General features: G+C 33.6%; 1 protein-coding gene across 1 annotated transcript; it reads left to right on the top strand.

The window, feature by feature from the left end:
* The first annotated feature begins 6553 nt into the window (after positions 1 to 6553).
* LOC122276763 lies at positions 6554 to 20543 on the top strand. Its single transcript, XM_043086669.1, has 15 exons — positions 6554 to 7401; positions 7658 to 7771; positions 7857 to 8002; positions 8174 to 8384; positions 8537 to 8774; positions 9589 to 9739; positions 9862 to 10168; positions 15441 to 15534; positions 15583 to 16496; positions 17238 to 17357; positions 17475 to 17665; positions 17768 to 17978; positions 19016 to 19253; positions 19348 to 19498; positions 20003 to 20543. Exons 1-15 carry the CDS (start codon positions 6612 to 6614, stop codon positions 20312 to 20314), a joined length of 4188 nt encoding a protein of 1395 aa, XP_042942603.1. The 5' UTR covers positions 6554 to 6611; the 3' UTR covers positions 20315 to 20543.
* The last annotated feature ends 3153 nt before the right edge of the window (positions 20544 to 23696 follow it).

Below are 23696 nucleotides of genomic sequence, written 5' to 3'. Positions count from 1 at the left end.
TTGGCTCAATTTCTTCATTAATTCTGGTAATGTCAAGAGCCATTTTATATGAAAATATATTGTCGACAACAGTTTTATTTCTATTCAAAATTTCTCCTGTACTCATGAAATGTATCGAGATCTCGTTATTTTCAGGTACCTGTCCCTCTTCAAGGGAAGACATTTCATGAAATACCTCTTCAGGAGGTTCTTTCTCAGGAGATTTACTCTTTTCAGGAGCATCAATTACTCTTATGGCCTGTGTTGGTATGAACTCTTCAGGAGTACCAAATTCATTTTGTATTTTCTTCTTCCGAGGAATTTTGTCATTAGCACCAATAGGCCGTCCACACTCCAGGCGTATCTTAGATTCGCCTATTGCTATTTTGGCAACTTGTCCTTCAGGGACTGCAATCCTTGTTAGAACATTAACAACAGGAATATATGATTTTACCACACCTTTAGTGTCAGTAAATACATCCGGTAATTGGTTTGCAACACTTTGCAAATGAATAATCTTTTGAACCTCTAGATTACATTATTTTGTACGAGGATCAAATTGGGAAAGAGCTTTATTTTCCCAAGTAATTTCCTGTCATGTTTCAGGCACCGACTTTTCATTACCCAATATTAGAAAAATGGATTCGTCAAAATGACAATCCTCAAAACGTGCCTTAAACATATCCCCTGTAAGAGGCTCAAGGTATCTGATAATAGATGGAGAATCAAACCCAACATATATCCCAAGTCTACGTTGAGGGCCCATCTTTGTACGTTGTGGAGGTGCAATTGGAACATATACAGTACATCCAAAAATACGAAGATGAGAAATATTTGGTTGCTGACCAAATGCAAGCTGTAATGGTGAATATTTGTGATATGCTGATAGTCTAACTCGAATTAATGATGCTGCATGAATTATAGCATGTCCCCAAGCAGAAATAGGAAGATTTGATTTCATGAGTAAAGGTCTAGCGATTAGCTGAAGCCTTTTAATCAATGATTCAGCTAAACCATTTTGAGTGTGTGTGTGGGCAACTGGATGTTCAACATCTATTCCTATTGACATGCAATAATTATCAAAAGCTTGAGATGTAAATTCTCCTGCATTATCCAATCGAATAGTTTTAATTGGATAGTCAGGGAATTGTGCTCGTAGCTTAATTATTTGTGCAAGAAGTTTAGCAAATGCAGCATTTCTAGTGGAAAGTAGACAAACATGTGACCATCGACTTGATGCATCAATTAAAACCATAAAATATCTGAACGGTCCACTTGATGGTTGAATAGGCCCACATATATCTCCATGAATCCTTTATAAAAAAGATGAAGATTCAAAAACAACCTTTGAGATAGATGGTTTGATAATCAATTTACCTTGAGAACCTGCAGAGCATGGATATTCATTGGGTAAGATAATCTTCTGATTCTTTAGGGGATGCCCATACGAATTATCAATTATTCGTCTCATCATTATTGATCCCGGATGTCCAAGGCGATCATGCCAAGTCATAAATATTTTGGGATCAATGCACTTCTGGTGCATTACAACATGTGATTCAATTGTTCTCATTTTTGTATAATACAATCCAGATGAGAGGGCAGACAGTTTTTCTAATACGAGCTTCTGACTCGAAATTATTTTAGTAATGAGAAGATGCTCTTTCTTGTCTTCGTTAATGGTTTCAATATGACAACCATTACGACGTATATCTTTAAAATTCAATAAATTTCTTTTGGATTGTGAAAAAAATAGAGCATCATAAATACAAAATTTGGTGCCATTAGGCAACACAATATAAGCTCTTCCGGAGCCTTCAATTAGATTCGATGAACCAGAAATGGTATGAACATAGGCTTTACTCAATGTTAGATTTTGAAAATATTTTTTATCCTTAAGAATTGTGTGAGTTGTAGCACTGTCAGCCAGATATACATCTTTATTATTCATCTCGGATATAGAAAGTTCATCAATAAGACTTATGATTCTACAAAATATATAAAACTTTCATTACTACAAAACATTGCAGAATAAAAATATTTTACAATAATATGAAGGAAATACATTAATTAAAAAAGAACACTTCCATGATTAACTCTACCACTAGAATCCTCAAAGAAATCAGAAACATCAAGGCTTGTAATATCTTCTCCATCTATAGAATCTAAAGCATATGATGGTTCAGCAAAATTTGTTTCAAATTTCTTTGTTTTTTCTTTTATGGAAGATTGGTATAAGTCAACCAAGTGCTTAGCTGTACGACAGGTATGAGACCAATTTCCAGTCATACCACATCTATGGCATTCATCTTCATATTTCTTTACAAATTTATTTTGAGGACCTTTGCCCTTCTCTGAGTTGAACCACTTCTGGCGGTACGGTGTATATCTATTATTTTCCCTTTTAGTGTGGTCACTTCTAGGACCTCCACTTCTATAGTTTTTCTTACCACATCCACGCCTCCTTTTCCTTTGAAAAGATGCACCATTCGCTTCTGGGAATGATGTAAATCTAGTACCATTCATTTCAGGGAATGATATAGAACCAGTAGGACGTGACTGGTGATTCCTTAATAAAACCTCATTATTTTGCTCAGCTAATAGAAGACAAGATATAAGTTCAGAATATTTCTTGAACTTTCGCTCTCGATACTGCTGCTGCAAGAGCACATTCGAGGCATGAAAAGTAGTATATGTCTTCTCTAACAAGTCATCATCAGTGACTTTTTCACCACATAATTTCAATAGCGAGCTAATTTTAAAAAGTGCAGAGTTATACTCACTAACACTCTTGAAGTCTTGCAACCTCAGGTGCATCCAATCATGACGAGCTTTTGGGAGGATTACAGTTTTCTGGTGTTCATATCTCTCCCTTAAATCATTCCACAAAATAAGTGGATCTTTCACCGTTAGATACTCAGTTTTTAATTCTTCATAAAGATGGTGCCGAAGAAAAATCATTGCCTTAGCACGGTCCTGCAGGGACCCTTGATTTCCTTCTTTAATTGTATCTCTCAGGTTCATTGCATCCAGATGGATCTCAGCATCAAGGATCCAAGATAAATAATTTTTTCCAGAAATGTCAAGAGCAACGAATTCCAATTTTGTAAGATTTGACATTTTCTACATATATAAATCAGGAACATAAGTATGTTTAATATTTCATATTCATTTTGAAAACTACAAAAATATATTGAAAGACTTACTTGAAGTAGGGGACTACTAGCTTCAAAATCGTCAGAACTTTCGTGCTGATAACGTATTATAAAACTATCAAAATGAGAGAGAGAGAGAGAGAGAGAGAGAGAGAGAGAGAGAGAGAGATAGAATTCAGAGAAGTTATGAAACTTATGAATTTCTTAAAGAATTCAACGATATATATAGGCGTACAAAGGGAACTATGCTAGCTTACTATGCTGCACTATGCTAGCACTATGCACTATGCATATGTCGGCCAATTCACTATGCTAGTACTATACTAGCACTATACACTATGCATATGTCGGCCAACTCACTATGCTAGTACTATGCTAGCACTATGCACTATACATATGTCGGCCAACTCATAGTGCTAGTACTATGCTAGCACTATGTACTATGCATTTGACGATTAGCTCAAAGTGGTCATATAATTTATTTTATAATAATGTTATTTTACAATAAATAAATTTTAATTGTATCATTTATTAATCTTTTTAAAATATGTCTACGTGTGATTTTGGCCTCATTAAAAGGTTATAAATGATATCAACGAAGAAATATACGATTTGACTCAGGTAACTCATGACAAACTGACTAAACGTGGATGTAGAAATTTAAAATTGATTATTGTGATATTCCGTATGAGAGTAGGTGTTGGGCGTTACAAGCTGCCAGTAATCAGTATTCTATATTGACCGCAAGCCGTCCAAGAAAAATGAGATATATGCTGGAATTTGCCTTAAAGTATAATGAGATATCAAACATCCAGGAAATTACATATATAATACAAAAAAGCGTACCGTTGAATTAAAGACAGAATGCATGGTCCCCTTGTAATTAATACAATTGTAGCCTCAAAATCATATTGCCATCGATCGAGATCCTATAAACTTCTGCTTATCGCAATAATGGTAGGTTTGGAAGATACATTTCAATTTAAAATTTTTATTTCAATTTAAAATTCTCATATTATTATTATAATTTTTTTAAATTTTTACAAAAATATAATTTAATTATTTCAAATTCTAATACAACTTTTTTAAATTTTAAAATAATAATAATACTCAAAAATAATATTTTAAATTTTTATCTTTAACTCAAAATTTTTATCTTACTTACCAAACATGGCCTAACGCATTTTTTTTCCTTATACGTGGTAATACATACTTTCCACAAAGTGATTTGAAGTGGAATGGTACAATTGTTGACTTGACTTCGGCCTTATGTTTAACAGCTATTCCAAAGAGAGATTTTCCCATTATTAATCAGCTACTGGGAGGTGAAGCATGAATCGTCCCCATATCAGTCCAAGATTCATTCGATTGCCTATGTTTTCTGCTTTTCTAGGCCAGCTTCCATCTTCCCATCTTCTCCTATGGGAGCTGGCCTATGCCGACCCTCCTTATAGCTTTTGTCCTAACACAAGTGCTGATTATATAGACGGCAGTCCATTTAAAAATAACCTTGACGAACTCCTCTCTTTATCCTTAAGTACTTCTTCTTCCAAATTCTATAATACCTCCACAAGAAATGATACAGATAGAGTTTACGGGGTACACATGTGCCTCGACTATGTCACAAATGAAAACTGCGGGAAGTGCATAGCATCTGCTACAAAAGACATTTTGAAGCTCTGTCCATACACAAGGGAAGCCGTTGTATGGGAAGAGCTATGCCAGCTGCGCTACTCGAACCAAAATTTCTTTGGCCAAGTGAATCTCACAGGAAACATCGGCTTAGATAACAAGCAGAATATTTCCCACCAGAACAGTTCAAATATGTTCTTGATTTATTAATTCGTCAAAATTTACATTCATAAAATCACAACAAAATAAAGAACTCCAATACACAATTATTTAGAGTTCCCTTCAAACAAGAAAAGTATTTAGAGTTCAGGCGATCAATGAACCCACGTAGATGGGACCCTTAATAATTAATATTTCAAATAGAAATATTTTAACAATTTAATTCATCTCATCTAATTATTATAATTTTATTAAATTTTAAAATAAAATATAATAAATAATTAATTTTAACTTTTTAAATTTCAATTTTTATCTCCTTTCATTTTAAGTTATGACTGGAAAACCATATTTTGTTTATATCTCGTTATGCAAGAAAAACATGGCTGGAAAACCGCCAGAAAACTTTGACTTGCCCGTTAGTCTGATCTTCTTAAATGAATGTTTGAGGATGATGCGACATCAACTGCATCCAGGAAGTTACGCAAGACACAAAGCCGGAAAACCGGCTGTAGAATAGTCTAAGGAGACTTTTCTTGCAACCGGCTCTGCAAATCCCGTGTAATCGGGCATGACTTTTGATTAAAAAAAAAAAAAATCATTTTTTCCTGCTTTCTTATCTCTCTCCATCTCGTTTCTACTTTCTTGCTTCTCCCCAAAACTCTTTAGGTCCCATTTCTTCTATCATATATGAAAGCCTCTTATCTCCGGAACAACTTAAATAAGTCTTTGTTTTCTTTCTTATTTCTAGGTGAAGGAGTAATAGCATAGAGTAAAAAACATACGAATCACCCGAGAAATAAGTTACAAATATAAATGAAAGAAAAATCAAAATAAGAGATTGAGAAGAAGTAGAAGAAAAAAATTTTGAATAGCAGAGATGACGGGAAAATAGGAAGGAGAGAATACAGTGTAATGGGGAAATAGACAAATAACGCAGTCTGGGAAGAAATTTATCCACAAATACCCACTTTGTGAACAAAAGCAAAGAGCAAACCGAGTGGATCTCTACCACGAAGACAACGTCATGTCGTTTTAATTTTTGAGAAATGATATTTATAGTTATAGTTGTGTAAGTATCGTACAATCTTTTTAAAAAAAATGAATTAATACAGAATTCACATAAAATAAAATTAATTTTTTTAATCGTAAATCCTAATCTTTTTTAAATCGATTATATGACGTTTGCATTCTCCATAACTGTATTTAGCGTTTTTGTTAATTTTTTGTTATCAGTTGACGTTGCAGTTGATTCTTTTGCGGTTTCACACTGCGATTGTACGTGACAAAACTGTTGATTTTTTCACTTTAAAAGAATGATGGGTTGACAATTTTAGTATTTTAGCCTAAGAATCGTTTGAAGCAATTTCCCGTTAGTTTGAGAGCTTTGAATAATGAGATAAAAGTTAAACGTTAAATAGAATTTTTTAAAATATTATTTTTATTTTAAAATTTTAAAATGTTAAATTATTTATTTTATTTTGTGTGAAAATTTTAAAAAATTATAATGTTTAAATGTGATAAAATAAAATAAAAATTAAATTATTTATTGTATTTTTTAATACTTGCTCCAAGAATGGGGTCTTTTGGTTATGGCCGCTAAGGTATAAAAGAAGCAAAAGCACCTTCAGCCACAATATAGAGAGAGATTCAGCCACTATATATCAGAGTTGAAGTACTCAGGAAAATATGAATCATCCCCACATCAGTCCAAAATTCATTCAATTGTTTACGTTTTCTGCTTTTCTCGCCGTCCTCCCATGGGATCTGGCCTATGCCGACCCTCCTTATAGCTTTTGTCCTAACAAAAGTAACTATACAGATGGTGATCAATTTCAAAAGAATCTAAACGATGTCCTCCATTTTCTAACCTCAAATGCTTCTGCTTCCAAATTCTACGATACCTCTACAGGAAGTGGCACAGATCATGTTTATGGTGCCCACATGTGCCTCAATTATATCACAAATGAAACCTGCCGGGACTGCATAGCAACCGCTACAAAAGACATTTTGAAGGGTTGCCCAAACACAAGGGAAGCAGTTGTATGGGAGGAGGTATGCCAGCTGCGCTATTCCAACCAAAATTTCTTTGGCCAAGTGAATGTTACAGGAAACATCGGCTTAGATAACCAGCTGAATATTTCCCAACCAGAACAGTTCAAATCTGTTGTTAAGGAGACTTTGAATAACCTTACGACGGAGGCAGCAGCTTTCCACCTTTCAGCAAAATTAATGTATGCTACCGGAGAGGCAACCTTTGAGGATAAAAAGATATATGCTCTAGTGCAGTGCACAAGAGATTTGTCTGGTGATGGCTGTAATTCATGCCTTCAGAGGGCCATAACAGATGTATTAAATTGCTGCTATTTCTCTATTGGAGCAAGACTTCTTAGTCGTAGTTGCTACTTGAGGTATGAGTTATACAGCTTTTATGGAGACACATCTAAATCTCCAAGTTCAACTAATGATCAAGGGGCAAGTAAGTATATATATATTTGTCCACAACACCCTCTTCTATTACAGACTAGTTTTTATCACACTAATTAACAACGTCTAACACCAATGATTGCGCCTCTTTCAATCGGACTTTGCTCGAAATTTTATGGATCAAAAAAACAATAGAACTGTGTAAGCCTCGTGAATTTGAAACTGTGGCAAGAAAACAAACTAACAAATCATTCAGAAAAAAAATGGATCATTTTGGCTGCCTGACAAATGATTGCCTTCAAATGCAGGCGGTGGCAAGAAAATGAGGATCATCATTACCCTCATGGTTGTATCAGCCTGCTTTGCGCTAGTGCTTTTTGCTTCCTTCATTTATTGCCTTGTGAACAAAAAGGCTATAAAACGTAAAGACGAATCTCACTGGGTTTGCTTTACAATTTTGTAATTCTTTTTTTCACCAGTGATACCTCCCTTCTTTTTTCTGTACAGGGGTGAGAAAAGGTATCAGTCGACTAGCAAATACTAGTATCGATGCAGATTTTTCACATATTGATTTGGCATCAGTACAAGCAGCTACCGACAACTTCTCTGATTCAAATAAGCTTGGTGAAGGTGGTTTTGGTCCTGTTTACAAGGTAACATTTACTTTTCTATAAAATAGGAGACTATTAGTACTAATGAAGACGATCGAGGTTTCTTGATTGCTTAAGTCTGGAACACCCCAAAGTATCCTTTGACCTTCTATGTTTATTGATCGATAAAAGCAGCTAAGGTATTCTCAAGCAAATTATATATGTATTTTGCAGGGTATCCTAAGTGATGGAAAGGAAGTAGCGGTAAAGAGGCTCTCCTGCTGTTCCGAGCAGGGTTCAGAGGAATTCACAAATGAGGTTCTACTAATAATGAGGCTTCAACACAAAAACCTCGTCAAGCTTCTTGGTTTCTGCATAGATGCAGAGGAAAAGCTGCTTGTTTACGAATTCATGCCCAACAGAAGCCTAGATGTCTTTCTCTTTGGTTCGTTAATTTCTTCCCCGGCTTGTCTTCTTCTTCTTCTTTTTTTTCCTTTTTTTTCGTCCTCCCTCAGTGGACAAGCTTGAAATAATGATAAATGAGTTTCGATAATTTTAAAAATATAAATTAATTTTCTTTGGGGTTTTGATGGTTAGATCGAAGTGGACGCGCACAAATGGATTGGAATAAACGAGTTAATATAATAGGTGGAATTGCAAGAGGAGTTCTTTATCTTCACGAGGATTCTCGACTCAGAATCATTCATAGGGACCTAAAAGCAAGCAATGTGTTACTGGACTACGACTTGAACCCCAAAATCGCAGACTTTGGAATGGCAAGAATCTTTGCGGGGACCGAAGGTGAAGCTAATACCGCCAAAATTGCAGGGACTTTGTGAGTACAATTTTTTCTTATTTGTCGATTCCATTAATTCCTTGGATTTATAAATTGGAATTCTTATTACATAACACGCATGCCATGTACATATTTTTCATTTTTAACTCGATGATACATACATACATACATATATATATATATATATATATATAAATTTATTGTGTATAAAAACAACTCCTCACTTCTATATTCCAGATTTTACAAATGATCATTACAATCAAACAAATTAAAATTAATACTTAAAAACCATAAAAAAAAAGAGTCTAAATAGTCAAACTTTTCTTCTATAACCAAAGGAAAAATATAGTTGTAAACACAATTGTATACTAATCTATGCACCAATATGATATGATTGGTCAAAAAATAGATTTTATTAAAAACAGTGTTAATTTAAATTTTAAGTATGAATGAATCAGTATTGGTATACAGATTAGTACACAACTGTACTTGTACATAGCAAAACTCATAACCAAAACAACGAAAGTTAATCAGAATAACGATAGCACTATTTAGTGCCTTTGCACACAAAAATATCAATGCATCTATGTATTCTAGGAAGTAAGCACTTTTAGGAACAATACAGGGGAAAAAAAAAATAGAATCAATCCTACATGACTTAAGATTTATATGGTTTGGCAATATGCTTTTCGTGGATATAAGCACATTGCCAAACCATGAATACAATATAAATAATACCTAATACAGCAGGTCAGATCTAGAGATAAAAATGAGAAAATCTAGATTATTAATTTCCTTTATTTATATATGCACTTCAAAACAGATTGTCATTCTTTTATATATAATTTGGCAGTGGGTACATGGCTCCAGAATATGCTATGCAAGGAATGTATTCTATTAAGTCAGATGTATTTAGCTTTGGAGTGCTCTTGATTGAGATTATAACTGGGAGAAGAAATGCTGGCTTCCATAGAACAAAACGTGCTCCTAGCCTCGTTGCATTTGTAAGTATTTTTCTTTTTGTTGGACAAGGATAATTAATTAGATTATACTTAATTTGGAAGCTAATCATATGGACGCCAAAATTTGTCTAGCTAAACATATGCATTAAATATTAATGGTGCAGGCATGGACACTATGGAACGAAGGAAATCATGTTTTGGAGTTGATGGATCCTTTGTTGAAGGAGTCGTGCAGCCCGGACGAATTTCTAAGATACTTGCATATTGGATTATTGTGTGTTCAAGAAGATGCAAATGAAAGGCCAACCATGTCATCTGTCGTTGTAATGTTGAAAAGTGACAGCACTACATCGTCTCTTTGGCAACCTCAACAACCTGCATTTTCTGTGGGCAGATTCAATGATCACTTCGAAACAAGGAGTCCAAGCTTTCTCTCCGTCAATGACTTGTCGATTTCCAATATTGGGCCACGTTGATCGATGAAGCGCTACAAGTGGATTTGTACTTCATTAATGCCTTGTCTTGTGCATGTGGACGTAGTGCACAGCAATAAAAAAACACTTAAAATGTATAATATTATTTAATATTTATATAGTTAGGGATCATAATAATAGTAATGCTTCTTGTAATTGACCCACCCTTCAATGTAAATGTGGCAGATGTTTCATTTGCCAGGCCATGCCCTATGGCTATTCTTAAAAACTTATGATTTTATATTCATCTCGAGTTGCGTAATAAGATTCTCTAAATATCCATTTCTAACTGTCCATTTCAGTAAATAAGTAACTCCGATCGAAGACAAAATACACACGAAAAGTATCCTAGCTATGTCCTAATTAGAACCGGGGATCATATACTAATTGGGATTTGAAAATTGGGATGAGAATTTTTGGTCTTATACGAAAATATAAAATATTATATTTTAATATTATTATTATTTTAGAATTTAAGAAAATTAAATTTGGATTTGAAAAAGTTGAATTGTTTATTATATTTTGTATAAAAATTTGAGAAAGTTATAATGATGACATGAGAATTTTGTTTTTGAGATGAGAATTTTGAATTATAAAACCTAATTGTTTTTGAGAAATTTCAAATGATAGAAAATATGAAAGCGACAGTTAACTAAAATGGCTGGCTGAGAAACCACATTGGCTATCTAAAAAGAAAATTATATTACTAGTCCGGTTTGAAACCGCACACCTATTGATGTGGCAAAACCGGTCAGAAGATAAGTTCGCTCCATCAGTTAATTTTGCACTACCCCTCCAGTTGTTTTTAGGAGTCTAACAGGTTCAGTCTGGTCAGGTTTTAGATTAAATTTAGGACTGAATCAATATATACTGGTTTTGCATTTTTAAAAATGGATTACGCACCGATTACCTCCCTAAACCGGTACGTCTAATTTTATAGGTTCCGGTCCGGCTTTTCAGTTTTAATCAAATGTAAATTTGTAGAAAAAAAAATCTATTTATTAAAAAAAACAGCTTTTAAAAAATATGTTTTATACTTTTATTCCAAAATCTGTTACTATTATAAAAATCTGCTTTACTTAAAAAAACAGGCCTTACTAAAAAAAATCTGATTTACTGAAATATGCTTTATTAAAAATTGCTTCTAAAAATCTGTTTTACTCAAAAATAAAATAAAAAAAAAAAAAACTGCTACAAGCCTATAAATATAACTACTACAAAAACTGAAAAATAAAAATCTGAAATAAAAAGAAAAATCTAGCCAGTATAGGAGCTAGTGGGTTTTCATGTTATTTGAGTCTTATGCTTATCAATTAATTTAACATCTGTTGTGGAAACACGCGTATATATATTCGCTTGATTTTTCTTGTGGTATATATGTATAATTCATTGCATGTGCATGTGTTTGACATCTTTTCGTTTTATTAAGGAGTGATTTCCTGTTGGAAATTTGTTTTAAGATGATTTATTTCTCGTTTGAATTAAGCTCTTTTGAGTTTTCTTTGTCTGATTTTACAACTGGTCTATTATCTTGATTATGCGTTGGCCTGGTGGAATTAAAACAGTAAGGTAGCTAGCTAACTGTAGGAATAATTGGAGCCAATTATACTTAATCTACATGTATTAATTAGATCGTGCAATTAAGCTAAGCAATCAGATATTTTTTCTTTAGCTTTTATATATATATATATATGAAAAACAATGCATACATCATTGTCTTCTGTTTAGAGTTCTCTTTTTTATGGTCTAAATAATCTGATAATTTGATGATTTCTAGTAATGAGTAATGCACTGTCATACATATATTACTAAATATATTATATTTACATAGATAATTTAGTATTATCTATGTAAATATAATTTAATTTATGGTTCATTGAAGAGCATTGTTTTCTTTATCACCAACGAGTCATCGACATGAATGATTAAATTATAATCCTCTTGCATTTTGATATGTATGATCTAAGAAAAATATGTCAGAAGGGTGCTAGCTAGTGGTTTGGTAGTATTAATTAATTAATGACTTTGAAATTTAATCCATTGGAATTGCCCAGAATGATGACCAATAAGAAAGTCCTAATGTTCCGTGTGGACTACGTACTCATTATAATAATTTAGAATTAATAATACCTCTTGGCTTAGTACTCATGCTGTTCCTTAATGCTTCGTTAGGCTGGTTTTGGGGAAAAAAATATACATGTGATCCAGGTTGTTCACAAGGTGCATGCCAGTCTTTGCCATTCATCTCTGCTAAAAAGAACAAAGAAATATTGCCATCTCATTCATTCTTAATGAATGAGTCATCGTTTTCGTCTAATCTTTTATCTTCTAGTAGAACTGTCAAACAAGTAAACTCGGTCACGTGATTTGAAACTTTTAATTTAGGTTTGTACTTATTATTTTTACACATTATATATTATATATTTTTTTAATTTTTTAATTTTTTTAATTTTTTAATTTTTTTTAAATTAATTAAATTTTTCTACTCATTATCTATATACTAAATATTTAGTAAATTTTTTTTTTAAAATATAATATATAATATATAGAACTAAATCGGTATCTATCAGTTTGCATTTTCAAAAACTAATTACATATCGATTACCTTTCTAAACTGAAACGTTTAGTTTTACTAATTCCAGTCTAGTTCAATCTAGCTTTTTTGTTTTAATAAAATACAAATTTATAAAAAAGAAAAAAAATCTGTTTTATACTTTTATTCCAAAATCTGTTACTGTTATAAGAATTTGCTTTACTAAAAAAAACCTGCTTTACTAAAAACATCTGCTACAAACCTATAAATATAACTGCTACAAAAATTGAAAAAAAAAAATCTGAAATAAAAAGAAAAATCTGCCAGTACTAAAGCTAATGGGTTTTCATGTTATTTGAGTCTTACGCTTGTCAATTAATTTGACGTGATCTGACGTGCAATTAAGCTAAGCAATCAGATATTTTTTCTTGAGCTTATATATATATATATATATATATATGAAAAACAATGCATACATCATTGTCTTCCGTTTAGAGTTCTCTTTTTTATGGTCGAAATAATCTGATAATTTGATGATTTCTAATAATGAGGAATGCACTCTGTCATTCATATATTACTAAATATAAATGAATATATATTCTACTATGATATTTATATAGTATACTTTATATATATATTAATATATTTAAATATTAGTACTAGTAGTTAGTATATAGTAATACTATTAGTACATAATAAAAAATATTATATATAATATTTAAAAAAATAATTTAAAATACATATTAAATGGAATTGACTCGGTCCGGTTCTAAAAAGCCTAGAACAGATTTTAGACCGACTCTGGCCAGTTTTTCCATTATGAAAATCGGTTCCAGATCGGATCGGTTTGACCGGTTTAGAACGATTTTCTGATTTTCTGATTTTTTTTTAACACCCCTAGTTGAGTTCTGTTTCCACCCTCACCTTAGGCAATTCTCGAGGAGAGAGAGAGCTCTTCACAGAGCAAAGAGCTTGAGAAGAGAGATACGTTGAGAGCTTTGGGTAAGTTTGGATAGTGAGAAGAGAATTTTTAATTTTAAATAAAAGTTTAAAATATTATTTTTTAGTATTATTATTATTTTAAAATTTAAAAAAGTTTAATTGTTTATTATATTTTAAATGAGAATTTTAAAAAATTATAATTAAAAAATAAGATGAGATAAAAATCTTATATCTTATCTTACTTCCAAACCTCTAAGATTTGAAGAAATGAGAATATAAGGAAATGAGAAAATAGCTGAGGTTAGAAGAAAATAAAATCTGATATGTAAGAATTTAGAATAGAGAGCCGCTATTCTGTCTAAAATTAGGATCCTACTAGGGCCAAGGCCAGAGTGATCTGAGAATTTCTATCGAAAAGTATAAAATATATATTTTTATTTTGCATTTTTTAATTATTTTTTAAATCTTTTTAAATATTAAAAAAATCACAAAACTCATTTAAAAATAATTTCTTGATAATTAAGTAAACAAATATATAAAATAAAATAAAATAAGAATTAGCAACTTTTATCGGATGCATATCGTTTTTTAAAAGGAAAATTCTATACACCATACTATTATCATATTTTTATCCTATTAAGTAAGATGTAACACATTTATCATTATTAAATAATTATTTTAAAAAAATCATATAAAAAAATGTGATATATAGTATTACTGTTTCTAAAATCAGGAAGCGCAAATCAGTAAGAAAATCAATAAAAAAAAGAATTGACAAATATAACAAAGTAGAAGATCAGGTTTATTGATTTGATATGTATGATCTAAGAAAAATATAACAAATAAGACAAGAAAGAATTCAACTAATCATGATTTATTGAATAGCATTGTTTTGTTTAACACTATGGGCATCAGTCATGACAGCTACTTCATTACTAGTTTAATGAATAATTAAAATATAATCCTCTTGCATTTTGATATGTATGATCTAAGAAAAATATGTCAGAAGGGTGCTAGCTAGTGGTTTGGTAGTATTAATTAATTAATAACTTTGAAATTTAATCCTTTGGAATTGCCCAAATGATGACCAATAAGAAAGTCCTAATATTCCGTGTGGAGTACGTACTGATTATAATAATTTAGAAATAATAACTCTTGGCTTAGTACTCATTCTGTTCCTTCATGCTTCGTTGGGCTGGTTTTGGGGAAAAAAATAATGTGATCCAGGTTGGTCAACAAGGTGCATTAGAGTCTTTGCCATTCATCTTGGCTAAAAAGATCAAAGAAATATTGCCATTTCATTCATTCGTAATGAATGAGTCATCGTTTTCGTCAAATCTTTTATCTTCAAGTAGAATTGTCAAACTTTCAATTAAGTTTTTTAATATTTATTATTTTCACACATCACATATTATATATTTTTTTATTTTTAAATTTTTTTTTAAATTAATTGAATTTTTCTACTCATTATCTATATATTAAATATTTAGTAAAAAGTAAAATTAAAAAAAAAAAAAAAAGGTATAGTGTATAATATATAGACTATTGTTTAGAATTTTTCCAATGAGCTGCTTGTTTAGCTCGTCCTTAGAAAGCACGTATCGACTATCGGTTACTATAGTAAAGAAAGGAATCTAATTAATGATGTTAATTTATACGTGCACGCTTCAAACAATCGCAGTAAACTACAAATATTTTAAGCTTAGAACACTATTTTTTGAAAGGGAAAACTTGTCCCCATCGTCACCATTCGGAGAAGCAGTCCTAAATATTTCGACTCAGTATCAACGTCCAGCGGGGAAGTTTCAGAGGAATGCTCAACGGTTCTATCAGAAAGAGTCGGACCAAAATCTTTTTGGGCGGAAGTTTCTATCTAATGTATCATACAGGTTTGAGGGTAAATCGTGTTGTCAAAGGCTGACATGTATGTCTTGAAGAGAGTATTCTGACCGACACAAGTTGTGCTTGATCAGATGTCAGGTTAATTACCTTCCTTCTCCACTAACTTTTGGCCAAAGTACTCATTCTATGATCATGTTCAACCATATTTGGAAGATGGATAAGAAAGATGCATTATTGGCTATGCTTTTGTTGATTATTTCACTTTTGATGCGCCCTAGGCTTTCGGCCACGCCGGCCAGTGGGGATCCTCTCTATACCTTTTGTAACACAGAGTTCTCGATCAAAAACTACGAACTCAACAGCCCATTTGAAAACAACCTCAAGCTCCTCCTCGGGTCTCTGCCTTCCAATACTTCATTGACAGGTTTCTACAGCACCTCCACTGGAGATCAGGACTCAGACAGAGTCTATGGACAGGCGCTTTGTAGGGGAGACGTCAACTCCACTGTTTGTCAGAATTGTATACAGACTGCAACCAAGGAAATCTTAAAGCAGTGCAGAAGTAAAGATGCTATGATATGGTTTGAACTCTGTCAAGTTCGCTACTCCTTCCAGAACTTCTTTTCCTTGATGGTTTATACTGGGAAGTATCCACAGCAGAATCAAATGCAGAAGAATATATCAAATCCAGTTCATTTAGAGCAAGTTTTAACGTACTTAATGAATAACATCTCGAACGAGACTGCGTTTGATCCCTCTACACGCATGTTCGCAACTGGTGAAATTAAATTCTCAAGGAAGAAAACAATCTATGGTCTTGTCCAATGTACTAGGGACATCTCAGATGAGTCCTGTTCTAACTGTTTGCAGTCTGCCTTTGGAGAGCTTCAGGAATGCTGTTTTTATCGGCAAGGTGGAATTATTGTTAGCAGGAATTGTAATATGAGGTTTGAACTGTACCGATTCTACAACGCCTCAAGTTTTCACTTGACCCTCCCAGCTTCTCAAGGTAGGGATGTGACTAGATCATGATCAATTAATTAATTTTCTGCCGATGCTGATCAAATAATTAAAAATGATATAAAAAAATAAAATAAAAATAAAACGTACTTACTTTCTTGTCGTTTAATTTGTTAATTCAGGATTCAACGTTGATGAGTACTATTTGTAATTAATGTGCTTTACAAACTATATATTGTCACGAGATATTGTCGCCTTAACTTAACACTGTTTTTTTTTTTTAATAAAATTCCTTTCAGTACTATATTTTATAATCAACCAGTTTGATAGCATCATCTTATCAAAATCACTTTTTTTTTTTTTTTAAATTTTCCATCTAATTTGAATTTTAAATTCTACCTAAAATATACTTCTCATTTAAAATAGAATTGTAAAAATAGTTTGTGTATATCATTTCTAATTTTTTCAGTTGTCTGTATAGTTCAGGACATGACACTAATCCAAGATTAATTAATCTTCATAGTATATATAGGCCAATCGAATTATATTGTTATATCAATCGATCGGTCACTTTAATTATGACTAACTAATTCTAACGGCTTAAATTTTGTCGGTAACCATATAACCATGCACAAAGAATTTGACCTGAGAGCTAGCTAGGTTCTAAATATATATATATATATATATAATCATGAGAGCTGTAAAAATTTCTAAAAAAATCCATAGTTTTTAATGATTAAACTAAATGAAGGTTTCAGGAATTCAGGCAGTTCTTTTTGTCCTAAACCAGGGGCTAGATGGAAGAGTTGGATGCTTGTGGTGGTTACGTGCATACCACTCGCAGTTTTGGCTGTTCTTATTGGATCATGTGCGGTTAATTATCATTTGCGGAAGAAGAGAAGGCAAATAGGTGAGTGAGTGCATGTATCTAAATGCATGCCTATTTATGGCGCATCTTAATTAAGTTTATAGCAAAAATTTTGTACCAACAAGGTTAATTACTTTCATGTTTATTAAATATATGCAGATGACGATAAAAGCCAGAAAGCACTGTTACATGAGCTGGCAAGCCCCACCGGCGTTGCCATTACACAAGAGGGTGAATTGGTAAGCTCGGAAGACATACATTTCATGAGTCTGTCAACAATAATGGCAGCTACGGATGACTTTTCTGAGTCAAATAAGCTCGGCCAAGGTGGCTTTGGCACTGTCTTCAAGGTAATCCATGCAATATCATGTGGCCGGCCTGAATATATATTGCTTCATCGGCCTGAATTTAGATATGCCTGATGTTAGAATATTCTACTCGATGATCATCAGGGAATGCTAGAAGATGGGAAGGGAGTAGCGGTTAAAAGGCTATCAAGGAAATCATGGCAAGGCTTAGAGGAATTTAAAAATGAGGTCATACTCATTGCACGACTTCAACATAGAAACCTTGTGAAGCTCTTGGGATGTGCCATCGAGGGCCAGGAAAAGCTGCTTGTGTACGAATTCATGCCCAACAGAAGCCTTGATTTCTTTATATTTGGTAATTTGTTATTTCAACCTTTCCGCTCATTGACATGACAAGCGTTATAATTAGCCACTAATTATATGTTACAATATATATATATATTATATTATGATAAGTGGTTATCTAATTATGAATAGTAATTTTTATTTTTATTTTGTTAACTTTTCTTATTTTTCAGTTAAGGTAGTCTGTTAAGTCTGTTAAGTTTTGTTTTACCAACACGTCTTTAAGACTCTTCACCATTTGAAGTGTAACTCTCTTGTAAAATTTAATAAAGGATAATTTTGTTATTAGATATTACATATATATACCCCTTAGTAATTAAGACATGGCTGAATTGTTTTTAGACTAATCGTTTACATGGATTTGATTTCTTTGATGAGCTTAAGTTTTTACAAAATTAATAAGTTATTTTATGTTAGAATCAGACTCACGTGAGCTTTATTTTTATTAGACTTGTTTTAAGTTAGTTTTATTCCGTTGTAGGCCTTGTCCTAAGCCTCAATATTTGTATGTGCATAATAATAGTTTTATTTAAGTTATATTATCAACCATTATTCTACTATAACTAAATTAGTAACAATGATCATAAAAAATTAAAAATTGTTTTAATAGATTAGTCTATTTTGTTAAACGAAATCTTTACTGAATACTTTAATGGAATTTGATATAATTATTTACTATATTATTAATTGAAAATAAAGATATATTATTTTCTTAAATATAATCATTTGACCTAATTAGACGCACGATTGATCATGTCCTAATATATATATATATATATATGTATATGTATATATATTTATGACGTTGGATGGGCTTCCAGTATTGATTGTGAACTTTGTTTTTCTGAAACGGCTGGAGATATATATAGGTTATATGCATATATTAATAGAGAAAATGAGTATTAATATAGTTTTCTCATGATATATAGTTTTCTGTGACTTAGATTTATGTAGGTGTGTTATTGTACTCGATCGGCATGTTCCTTGTATCTCTAAAATAAACATGTTTCCATGCACTGACTTTGTTCTAGTACTACTGAATTCCAGATCCGGAGAAACGCAGTCAGCTTGACTGGAAGACATATGATAATATTATTGTTGGTATTGCGAAAGGACTCCTTTATCTTCACGAGGACTCTCGACTTAAAATAATTCACAGGGATCTAAAGCCGAGTAATATATTACTGGACCATGAAATGGTCGCCAAAATATCAGATTTTGGCATGGCAAGGATCTTCGGTGAGAACCAGAACACTGCAAACACTAGGAGAGTCGTCGGAACATAGTGAGTATACTTCTCTTTTATTTTTCTTAATTTTTAGTGTTCAATTGAGAAGAAAATTAAGTACATTGTATTGCTATATATATGCTCAAAACAGCGGATACATGGCTCCTGAGTATGCAATGGAGGGACTATTTTCTGTAAAATCTGATGTTTTCAGCTTTGGTGTCATCTTGCTTGAGATTATTAGTGGCAAAAAAAATAGCAGCTTCTACTTGACCGAGAATGCCCAGACTCTCCTTGCATACGTATGTTTCTTTCCATTATTTATTCTTTTATAGCAAATACTTTTTTTAAAAAAAAATATATTTGCAAATATATATAATTATCAACATACTAGACACATTAAAAAAAAAATATTTGCAAATATATATAATTATCAACATACTAGACACATTAAAATAAAAAAAATATATATACTGATGTTTTAGTTTTTATATATACATATGTAACGTACGTACGAGTCTTGTAACAAATTGTGTGTGATATATGCCTCCATGTTTGTAAATACCAGATCTGTCAGGACATAATATATATGGCTTAGATATATATATATATATATATATGTTTGTATTTTTATATATTATTTTATTTGGGTACCTAGTGGACCCTAGCTCTTGCACCTACGTACGTACAATCTCACACTCATTAACGGGCGAGTTGATCTCATATCGGGGAGGATATGAAAATTAAAGTACTGAGTTCATAACGAAATGATTAAACAAATTTGAGTGTATGTATATGGATGACAGGCATGGAGACTTTGGAATGAAGGGAAAGAAATGAAGTTTGTGGAGCCTGTGTTGATGGAGTCCAGCTTGACTACACAACAAATTAAGAAATGCATGCATATCGGGCTATTGTGTGTACAAGAGGATCCAGCAGATAGACCCACAATGTCATCTGTCGTAGTGCTGTTGGGAGACGAATCAATATTACCACTTCCTAAACCAAAACAGCCTGCACTTGCTATGGGTAGAATCGTTCAGCAGATAGCAGATCCTTTTCCCGTCACAAATCCTTCTGTAAATGGGCTTACCGTTTCCAGTCTTTCTCCTCGTTGAACACCGGCAAGATTTTCTTTTTCCGTGCAATCGATCTCATGTAATTTGTAAACTAACTCAAAAAAAAAAAAAAAAAAAGGGACATGTTTGTAACTGAGAAAGTTTTCATAATTTCTGCAAATAGGAAATGGGTGCAAAGGTTTGCGTATCATGTGGAGGAATTAATTTCTACAATGATATTGTATATGTGTAGGAAAAACAATGGTAGTTTATATTTCAAAATAAAGCTGGTGTTCTCGAATGGAAATGAGGCTTCGATCTGCATGATGCCAAAAAATAATAAATAGGAAGAGAGCAAGAAAAGGAACTTTCAGTACCTGCATTCGTTGAATAATTTTACACATATTCAATTGATGAACTGTTGCGCCTTCGGCCGCCCAGAAATCACACTCACAATAGATAGAGACAATATTTAAGTGGTTTGGCAACTTGCCTACGTCCACTGAAGCAGAAATCCAATTTTTTCAATATGTTTGTACAATTTTACAAACACTCACAACATCTCTCTATCTCTCTCAAATGGCCTCCGTTTTGGATTTCCCCAGAACCCATTTTCGCGCTCAGCCCTCTGCCCGATCTCTCACCTCAATGAGGATGATTTTCTCTTCACAACTCATCTCCTTTTATAGGAGAGCCATGGAGGACAAAACTCCCACGTTTCTTGACCAAGAGGGAGGTGTATTTCGGTGCAGCAATTCCTGACTTGGGAGACGGTGGGTGGCCTAATATTCCAAGAAAGGAAACGGTGCAGACGTTCTGGGGGTTGGTGAATGAATTGCTATGGGTTTGGTTTCACACTGCAGGTGGCTTTCAACAATCACCCCCTCCACCAAAGTGTGCCATACCAAGCTGCTTGCAAACTGATTCATTCTTCAAATGAATTCACCTATTTCTTTGACATGAGAGATTTCCGCTATCAAATGCATCTGTAGGTACGTCTTCAAATGGATATCCAGATGCCTCTCCAAATGCATCTTCAAATGCATTAGCATCGTCTACATCCACGGAGCTTGTAAAGGATTTTCTTCAGAGGAGATTTACCAGTGCTTAACTGCACAATCTCAACTCTCTAGGATTCTTTCTTTTGCTTGAGTCCATGAGTCCGCACTCATGTACACCTTGAGCAAACTAAGCTTCGCTCTAGCCACATCCGAGCGAATAATCTGCCTGATGCCTTTACAGCTTTCAAACCAGGCTCCATAATCCTACAATCACACCAATCTCCAACTTGGAGACTGGTTCTCAACATGCCGAGCTCTATCTCCAGCATGATCTCTTATTATCTACACAATTTCACAGCTCATGTCTTCAAGTCAGAAGATTAACTAAAGTGATGCATAACTTTAGTTTATCACGTACAGTGCCCTTAATCAACACATCTATATATAGGGCAATACATCTCCCACTGCACTGGGAATCAATGGTCTCGCACGGACCTTGACACATATCAGAGAACCTGTTGCCAAGGTTTCCATCTCTGATCTGGGTGACTTACCTTTCATCCTGCTGCTATCTTCAGTCACATATGCTCATCTTGTGTGCAGTCTCTGACTTGCATAATCTCCCTTCTTGCAAGATTTTTCTTCATACCGTAGTTCACTACCTTCATTCAGCAGGATATAGTTTAAGGTAGTAACCACCATGGAAGTCTGATCGTCTTGGCAGTTATGTGATCATCAACTTTAGGTGTAGATATCCATAGAACATCTGACATTTTGTTCTCATCTCTCACAGCTTTGCTTCATGTCGTGGTCTAGGGAGATTTCTTTAGAAAAGTAAAACTGAGTTCCTTTTACTTTCTCATCTAATTCACACGACCATTACCACGAGCCAAGATCAATTAATCTTTCGTGACCTTCCAACACTAAATGTTATTTGGTAACAATAGCAACAATCTCCACCTTAATGAAGATCTTCATAGCTCCCGCTATTATGCTTCACCATAAAAGCATATCCACTCAGAATAAACCAATTCCAAGCATTTCAATTCGGCCCATGTCGAAAATAACCTTGCTGAAAACTATGGTGTAACTTCCACGTTTAGCTCTCCTGGAAGTTCATCAGCCATCGACATGAATTTCCACCACATACCCTGCATTAATGCCAAACCAATGCTTGTGTGTAAACTTGTGGACCTGCTAACATTAACACATCATCTATCATGGCAACTCTGGGAATTAGTGGCATGCCATGAGGATATACATGTCTCTTTTTTCATGGAGAGAGACACAACATTAGCATCAATACCAGTATCTCCATTTACTGACTTGGAGCCACTTGCCGAAACTGCTCCTTGTACTAGCCGTTTCACCAGTCGCTATTATCACTGTTGATTTCAGGGATTGATTTGCCCTTCAACGCCTTTGAGAAAACACTATTGAATGACTGTTGTCTTCAAACTGTCTTTAACAGCATTGTGCACTGTAAGAAATGCAACGCCATGTATTTCTTCGGTCACCATATTCACAGCATCATTCTCAATTTTCTCCTGATTTTAGCAGTCTCTTATGGCCTGTCTTGCCACAATTTCTAGCGAGTCATCTGTTGTCCAGATCTTGACTTGCCTCTTCTTTACAATCAACTTTCAGGACCAACAACTCGAGATCTTGCCAGAATCTCTTCTGCGCACCTCCTCATCTAGGATAAGATCTCTTACATTAAGAAACTTCGACTTCGACTTCTATGCAGAATTACTCATAGCCATTCTCATGACCTCCCAACCTTTTGACCACAACGCCAAATGCTATTGGACAACAATAGTACCTTCTGCCTTATCTGAAATTGAACCGTTTCTCCACCTCAAATCTGACAAGATTTGAAGCCTTACTTCCTGACATTGCTTTAATGAATTTACCGTAGAAATGAATAGTACCTCACTAAGTCAGTTCCCAGGAAAGATTGGAGGGTCACAATGGATACACTTAAAATTTCCAATCTCCTAGACAGAACTTCCTTATACTGTACGTATCCACACTACCACACCGAAGCTTCATCTGCACTTTGTTATTTGCAACTGGCTTTTCAAAGAAAGCCATAATGAGATCCGATGCGGTTCTCCTCTTAATAACAATATGCTCCATGAGTTGTACGACTGCAAAAAAACTGCTGATATAACAAGTTAATCAGCATCGTCCAATGATCTGAAATTTGCTCCATCAAATTTCACGATCCCAACTGGCTTAAATCAAGCCCAAAACCAATGAGTCCGTCACGACTCCAACTTGCTACGATCAAGCCCAAAACAAATGAGTCCGTCACGATTCCAACTGGCTATGATCAAGCCCACAGCAAATGAGTCCGTCATGACTCTAACTGGCTACCATCAAGCCCACAGCAAATGAGTCCGTCACGACTCCAACTGGCTACGATCAAGCCCACAACT

The sequence above is a fragment of the Carya illinoinensis genome, chromosome 9 (assembly GCF_018687715.1).
Source record: "Carya illinoinensis cultivar Pawnee chromosome 9, C.illinoinensisPawnee_v1, whole genome shotgun sequence".
Taxonomy (NCBI): Eukaryota; Viridiplantae; Streptophyta; class Magnoliopsida; order Fagales; family Juglandaceae; genus Carya; species Carya illinoinensis.
This window is presented reverse-complemented; position numbering and strand designations above follow the sequence as displayed.

Excerpts from the sequence above, each read along its gene's own strand:
- LOC122276763 (XM_043086669.1), top strand. The coding sequence starts at position 6,612 with ATGAATCATCCCCACATCAGTCCAAAATTCATTCAATTGTTTACGTTT. Across the intron at positions 9,740-9,861 it reads CTCCTAGCCTCGTTGCATTT|GCATGGACACTATGGAACGA; the intron begins GTAAGTATTTTT and ends TTAATGGTGCAG. Across the intron at positions 10,169-15,440 it reads GATTTCCAATATTGGGCCAC|CGGGGAAGTTTCAGAGGAAT; the intron begins GTTGATCGATGA and ends ATCAACGTCCAG.